The sequence below is a fragment of the Aegilops tauschii genome, chromosome 5, assembly GCF_002575655.3.
Source record: "Aegilops tauschii subsp. strangulata cultivar AL8/78 chromosome 5, Aet v6.0, whole genome shotgun sequence".
NCBI lineage: Eukaryota > Viridiplantae > Streptophyta > Magnoliopsida > Poales > Poaceae > Aegilops > Aegilops tauschii.
In genome coordinates this window covers 460,739,955-460,747,186 of record NC_053039.3, presented here as the reverse complement: position 1 = coordinate 460,747,186, position 7,232 = coordinate 460,739,955, and the positions used below count along the sequence as shown (strand labels likewise).

The following is a 7,232-nucleotide window of genomic DNA, read 5'->3' as shown; positions in this document are numbered from 1 at the left end:
AAGTCCAATGCAAGGGGTTTCAAGAATCCCGACGAACCCTCCTAGGTTTTAGCATGGACCAGTTAAAGCGATTCAATCATCGCTCGTATTGATACGTTGTGCCATTTTGGTTTTACTGTTTAGCTTTTGCCATTGTAATCTATCTTCTCCACAAATGTACCTGCAGAGGAAGCTTCTGACAGGAGTAGAAACCATAGTGGGTAGCCTTCTTACATTTGTGCTGCCTTGGATTGAATTCATGAACCAAATCGTTTGTATCATACTATGTAACAAATTGTGCTTTTTCTTCATCACACCAGCAGATTTCCCTGACCGAGTAAGAACGCTTTGGGTCTCAGCTTCATTGCGGAAGTCGGGTTGTCATTAACCGGTATCTTAGCCTTCAGGTTCCATTTCGTTCAGATCATCACAGCAGCAAATGCCATGTAAGATGGTTTTCAGCCGAAACTTGATGCCATCTACTGGCATCAACATCTATTGGCACTAACATCCTGAGAAAAAACTCTGACCAATGGGGACTAACATACCAAGGCCCTGAGATTTCTATTTACAAGAACCAAGGGCCTACTGAATGAATTGGTAATCAAGTGCTTGTAAGCGACAATGGCGCTACACAAGTAATCTCAGGGCCTAAGATCCAGAGATCCATAAAAAACACGAAACAGAGTCGGATATAATAGCATATCATAAGCTACCTTGAGCTCTACAAAGTAGCCCATCAGTTAGTTCATCTCCAGTTCACAACCACCAGCCCAGCCTCACATAATAAGAAGGCATACATGCATACGCTGCTGAAAATAAAATGCAGAGCTTCACAACCACCCTTCTGAGCATCAAAGCTACTCCCTAATTACTACAGAAATGTCGATAATATACGCTATTCGACGAGCATCCGTCCATCGCATCTCGGTCGTGAGTACAGTTATATAATTAGATGTGCCACCTAGTTCGTCAAACAGCCCCACAAACTACGCCCTCTGCACTCGGTAGACCGCCGTCATGAGGTTAAAGAGGCAGGACGGCGCGATCGCGAACCAGGTGAAGAAAGCCATGGAGGTGGAGGCCATGAAGCTCGGGCAGTGGTTCTCCGAGCACATCATCAGGTCGTCGTTGATGAGAATGGTGATGCCTGCCGATCCGCTCGCTGCAGCGAAGGTCAGTGCTCCCGTGACCTGCAGATGAACGTTAGAAGATACTTTGCTTGTTCCACAGGGAATGACAGATGGGCTGTTTGCTTTGAGGTGCCTGAGAAAATGTGCGACCTACCCAGTCCCCAATGGAATATATGGTGGTAGCTCGAGGAGTCCGGAAGGCACGCTTGACAAGAAGTGCGTAGACGTCAACAGCGGCCAGAGCGAGGCTCCACAGGCATTGCAAGGCCTCTGCTGTTACGAGGAGGCTGCTCAAAAGAAGAACAGTGAGTTTAGTAATCGATCCCCTGTTCCAAGTTCTGAAAGCAACATCCTAAGTGAAAAACAAAATATCTAATTGCATCAAAGAAATAAGATAAAATACACTGCATGCTACTTTTGTTTCGTGTGGTTGTCAATGCTATCCCCAACACTGGCTAAATGTAGATCTTAATATGTTCTCCTTCAAGTAGTATGAATATATTTGGTCAGTGTCCATTAATCATACTGTTCTGAATTCCGACAACCAGAATACTAACAAATCCTATCGGCAAATCAAAGAAAGGCAGCTGAGATGATATCGCAGAGAACATGACCATGTCACCATCTGATTTGCATTGCCTCTTTCACGATGTCAGACTAATCGTAAAACACTGGATGCACGATATGTATGTATGCAAAATACACGATTGTCCATTGCAATCACACTATTCCGATTATCCATAACCAGAATGGCTGAGTGTGAAGCAAACTTATCAGCATGCCCACTGAAACGCTCTGTGGCGAATGCCCAGGAAACTAGGCATGCAAGCATCAAACTAGGGAGCAAAACAGAAAGAAGGCTCAAGCTCATTGCTGTATCCAAGAAGACAGCTGAGTTGATACCACAGAGAACATGGCCATGTCAACATCTAATTGCACTGCCTCTTTCAGAATGCCAAGCCAAATCAAAGGGCGTAAAAGTATCGAAATGTTGCGAACAGATATGAGCATCTGTCTTTGAGGATTAAGAAAGCACCCAATAATAACTTATAGTGGAAACTCCGCACTATTTGCAAGTTGGAATATGTGCTTGTATGATTCCTTCAGCTTGGATGTGAAATACTTAGTACGTAATAATCAGCATTTTATAAAAGAGAAAACAGTACTCTTACTTGCTAGTCCTGATCACTACCGAGTCCATTTTAGATGGCATGGTGTTGTACCACTAAGTTTAAGAAGTGGTTCTTGTTTGGTGAATTGGCATGATGCTAAAATTCTGTGTTCATGCTTGCTAGTTACTCCCTCCGTTCCAAATTACTCGTCGTGGTTTTAGTTCGACGAGTAATTTGGAACGGAGGGAGTATGTGTCAACAGGAACCCTGAACCTGAAATCATCCCAATTTTGTTACTGTGTGGTACTACTAAGACCAAAAGGAATTCAAGGGAAGATAAAAAATCATCCCAATTTCAACCACGTACAGAAGTACTAACAGACAGAGTCTAGAGATTTGGCCAACTAATATGGATGAATCTCTGAATTCCTTATTAACTGGAGACGAGAAAACCCCAGCTCACAGGGCATCTGTTCCAAAATTGGCAACGAGGGATCGATCTGCTTTCAGAGCAAATGGCAGCCGGGCCGTGGATCGAGACCCTAGGGGGTTCGGGGGAGGAAGAAGATGCGGAGCGGGAGGGGAGCACTGACCGGAAGGCGGTGACCTCGCTGAAGTCGTCGGTGGAGGCCATGAAGCCGATGGCGGCGGCCGCGAGGAAGGCCTGCGCGAGGCGGGTGCCGAGCCCCCAGCGCGTCCCCGGCGCCCCCATCAGGTCCACCATCACCACCCCGGGCGGCGGCGCGTTCGCGTTCGCGTCCTCCACCTCCGCCGCCGCAGCCGGAGCCGGGGCCGGGGCCTGCCCCTGTCCCTCTGCCGCCGCAGCCGGGGCCACCTCCTGTATCTCTCCCTCTGCCGCCGGGGCCGGGGCCGGAGCCGGAGCTGGAGCCGGAGCCGGGGGCGGGCCCTGTCCCTGCGGCTGCGGCTGCGCCGGCGCATCCGGGACGGGAGGCGGCGGAGCCGGGTGGACGACCGGATGGCTGGCCCGCGGGAGCTGGACGGCGCCGCCGTGCGCGAGCCACCCCAAAAAGTTCTGCATTGCGCGGTCGGCTAGAGGAGATGAGAGCCACCACGCGGCCGGCCGGCGGGCCGGGGTTTTGGGGGATTTATGGGGGGAGGAGCAGGGCCGCGGCCGGCAGGAGCACGAGCGCGTAGGCCCCGCCGCCGCCAAGGAGGTTTCTTTCTCGGTCTCAGTCTCGGTCAGTGAGAGTGAAGTGAGCGAGCTTGCTGGCAAATTTGACAAATTTGACTATGGACGAAATCAAATCACAGAATGAACTGTCCGTAAAACTATTTCACGGGGCTGATCTTTGTGTGTGACGCCCGACACGAAGGCGCCACACTACACTGTGCAACGCCTTACAGATAAGCGCTACACGCTTGGCCAGCGTCGCACCCGTGTAATCCGAAAATTACTAAGTCAGTGTGCAGCGCCTAGCTTCTAGGCGTTGCAATAGTGGTTGCTTCATTTTATAGTGCAACCACTAGTGCAACGCCTGAGAGCTAGGCGCCAGACTATACAGTACAGCGCCTAGTTCTTAGGCTCTGCACAATGACTTAGCAATTTTTTGGCAGTCTGGGATGCAACGCTGGCCAGACGTGTAGCGCCTATCTATGAGGCGTTGCACAATGTAGTGTGGCGCCTTCATGTCGGGCGTCATACAGAAAGGTCAGCCGTGTGAAATAGTTTTACAGGCAGTTCATTCTGTGATTTGATTTCGTGCACAGGTCAAATTTGTCAAATTTGCCGAGCTTGCTCTGGCTCGGTTAGTTTCGTACACTCTGCGCGTGGGTCCGGCCTTGCGTTGACCCTGCCCCGTCCGATTTTCCACTCCCACGCAACTTCCGAGAAGCTCACCCTCCTTCACGCCTAGGGCAAGCAAAACCGTGTTCGGCCATGGACATATGCCTCGCACCAAAGCAAAGGCCAAACACGGCAATGCCATACGGCAGCATGATGGATCCACCTAGGCAGTGCATTACTTTCACTCAATGCTACTACATGTGTACTTTGTCTCTTTATTATTTGACTTACCTTTCCTAGACCATGTTTATACTATATTCTAACAAAGAAGTGACTAACTCTTCTTCGAATTAGTAACCACTCCCTCTGTAAAGGTAAAGAAATATAAAAGTATTTAGATCACTGCAGAGGGAGTAACAATCATCCACAACCCAAGCAATGCCAAATATAAGAGCGTTTAGATCCCGGCCCAACCGAACATCTGGCATGCACTTGACAGGGATTTCACTGAACTTTTGCCACATTTTGTTGGCTCTCGTCTCTTGCGTCGTGGGTTTGGGCGGCATCCATCTCCGGTGATCGCCGGTCATGCACTACATTCGCGATGACTTGCAGGATCAGATAATGGTGTTTTTTTCGAGGAAAACTTTCAATCTATTCATGAACTGGCAAGATAGAACAAAGAACACCAGTAGTAAAAAAAATCCATCCAAGTCCGTAGACCATCCAGCGACGACTACAAGCACTGAAGCGGGCCGAAGGCGCGCCGCCGTCATCACCCGTCCCTCATCGGAGCCTGATAAACCTTGTTGTGGTAGACAGTCGGGAAGTCGTCGTGCTAAGGCCGCATAGACCAGCGCACCAGGACAGCAACCGCCGCTGATAAAGAGATGAGTAGATCAGAAGGATCAAACCTGTAGACACACAAAAGACGAGATAGACCGACGACAACGTCGACAGGAGGCACGAGAAACCATAGCGCGTAGGGTGCCCTTGCGTGCCAGAGCGAATGGGTAGAATGTCACCGCTATGGCGAAGAGGCTGACTAGACAGACACCAATGGTGTTGTCGGAGGTAACCAAGGCGACCAGGGCGAAGGCTATGATAGCGCCGGACTTTTTTGGGGCGGTGATACCACTAGTAGAAAAAGGGGCTTTGGTTCAGCCAGAAAAGAGCATTAATACCGGTTGCCTTACGAACCGGGACTAATGTGAGCATTAGTCCCAGTTCGAGCGGCGAGGGCACCGTACAGGCATTACTCCCGGTTCAAATGGGACCTTTAGTCCCGGTTGGTGCCACGAACCGGTACTAAAGGGTGCGATGCCCATTAGTACCGGTTCGTGGCACGAACCGGTACTAAAGGTCTCTAACCTTTAGTACCGGTTCGTGCCACGAACCGGTACTAATGGGGTTGAGACCTTTAGTACCGGTTCGTGCCACGAACCGGTACTAATGGTGCAATTTTCAAATCCTACCCCCCCTGTATCGCCTTTTCAGTTTTGTAAAAAGCAAAAGAAAATGATAAAAACTTCAAAAGTTAAAATCCTTCGAGCTGTAGTTATGTTACCACATCTACTAGTTAGGAAAATTTAAAAACTTAAAATTGGACATGTTTTGCAAAAAGTGTAGGGAAAATGTAAAACGGCTATAACTTTTGCACACGATGTCAGAAAAAACGTATAATATATCAAAATGTTCAGCACGAAAATCCGCATCCGATTTTGACTGCCTACGGCCTGTTTGCAAATTTTTAGAATCCTCAAATTCTAAAAGGAAAAAAAGTTATGCTCAAATTTCAGTTTTTTTAATTTTCGTTAAATCTGGTCAAACTATGGTCAAACTACTTATTCAAGAATTATTAGTGTTACTAAATAATTATTCAAGAATATTAGTGTTACTAAATAATTATTTTAGTTTTTTTGAATTTTGGTCAAATCTGGTCAAACTGTGGTCAAACAATGGTCAAACTACTTATTCAAGAAATATTAGTGTTACTAAATAATTATTGTTTTTTAGAACAATAGTTTCAAACTCAAACAGTGAAATGTGTGACTTCATGCTCAGGCTAAACTCCTGAGGGTTAATAGGATTGACATCTTACTATTGTCAGGAAAACAATAAGTGCAGACTTGGAAACGAGGGAGAATAGAACCCGAAAGTTAAGTGTGCTCAGGCTGGGGGAGTGGGAGGATGGGTGACTGTTCGAGAAGTTAGATGATTTGGAATGATGAGGGGTGATTAGAGATTAAATTGAGCAGTGATGAGGGGTGATTAGAGATTAGAGGTTAAAATAATTCAGAAATTTAAAAATCAGGAAAATATTTCAAAAAAATTCAAAAAAAATTTAAAAAAAATAAAAAAATCCTTTAGTACCGGTTGGTGTTACCAACCGGGACTAAAGGTGGACCTCCAGGCAGCAGCCACGTGGAGGGCCTTTAGTAATGACCCTTTAGTCCCGGTTCCAGAACCGGGACTAAAGGCCCTCTAGAACCGGGACAAAAGGCCCTTTTTCTACTAGTGTACGTCTCCAACGTATCTATAATTTATGAAGTATTAATATCATGTTTATTAGTTTTGTATGATTTTGGTGGACTTTTATATGGCTTTTATATGATTTTTATGGACTGGCATATTGACATAGTGCCCAGTGCCAGTTGCTATTTTCTGCTTATTTTTGGTTTTCTCGAAAATCCATATCAAATGAAGTACAAATGCAGCGAAACTTGTTGACGGTTTTTTTGAACAAAAGAGACCCCGAAGCTTCGTGGGAGAATCCGGAGAGCCACGAGGTGGCCACTACCTATCAGGGCATGCCAGGGGCAAAGTTGTGGGCTGGTGGGTAGTGGGCACCTCGTGGCCCATCTCAGCGTGAAACCGACGCAAAAAGCCCTATAAATAGAGAAACCCCTAGAAATAACCCTAGAACTTGGACTCCGCTGCCACAAGCCTCTGTACCTCCACTATCCAATCTAGAGCCCTTTTCCAGCACTCTGCCGGAGGGGGAAATCAGTACCAGAGGCCATCTTCATCATCCCGGCGGTCTCCATGATGAGGGAGTAGTTCACCCTCGGGGCTGAGGGTTTGTACCAGTAGTTATGTGTTTGATCTCTCTCTTTCTCTCTCTCGTGTTCTTGATTTGGCACGATCTTGATGTATCACGAGTTTTGTTAATATAGTTGGATCATATGGTTTTTCCCCTCTCTACCTTGTTGCGATGAATTGAGTTTTTACCTTTGAGGTTTCACTTTTATCGGATTGAATACT

General features: G+C 47.1%; 1 protein-coding gene across 1 annotated transcript; it reads right to left on the bottom strand.

The window, feature by feature from the left end:
* Positions 1-648: 648 nt before the first annotated feature.
* LOC109782641 (CASP-like protein 5A1) lies at positions 649-3,422 on the bottom strand. The gene is made up of 3 exons (XM_020341263.4): positions 2,818-3,422; positions 1,267-1,399; positions 649-1,172 (listed from the first exon to the last, which is right to left on the bottom strand). The coding sequence occupies exons 1-3, from the start codon at positions 3,261-3,263 to the stop codon at positions 969-971; spliced, it is 783 nt and encodes a 260-aa protein (XP_020196852.1). The 5' UTR covers positions 3,264-3,422; the 3' UTR covers positions 649-968.
* Positions 3,423-7,232: the final 3,810 nt, after the last annotated feature.

Bases quoted from the DNA above. Each gene is read 5' to 3' on its own strand.
- LOC109782641 (XM_020341263.4), bottom strand. From the start codon at position 3,263: ATGCAGAACTTTTTGGGGTGGCTCGCGCACGGCGGCGCCGTCCAGCTC. The intron at 1,400-2,817 runs GTCAGTGCTCCC...TCTTTTGAGCAG, and splicing joins AGCGAGGTCACCGCCTTCCG to CCTCCTCGTAACAGCAGAGG. The intron at 1,173-1,266 runs GTAGGTCGCACA...GTTCATCTGCAG, and splicing joins TATATTCCATTGGGGACTGG to GTCACGGGAGCACTGACCTT.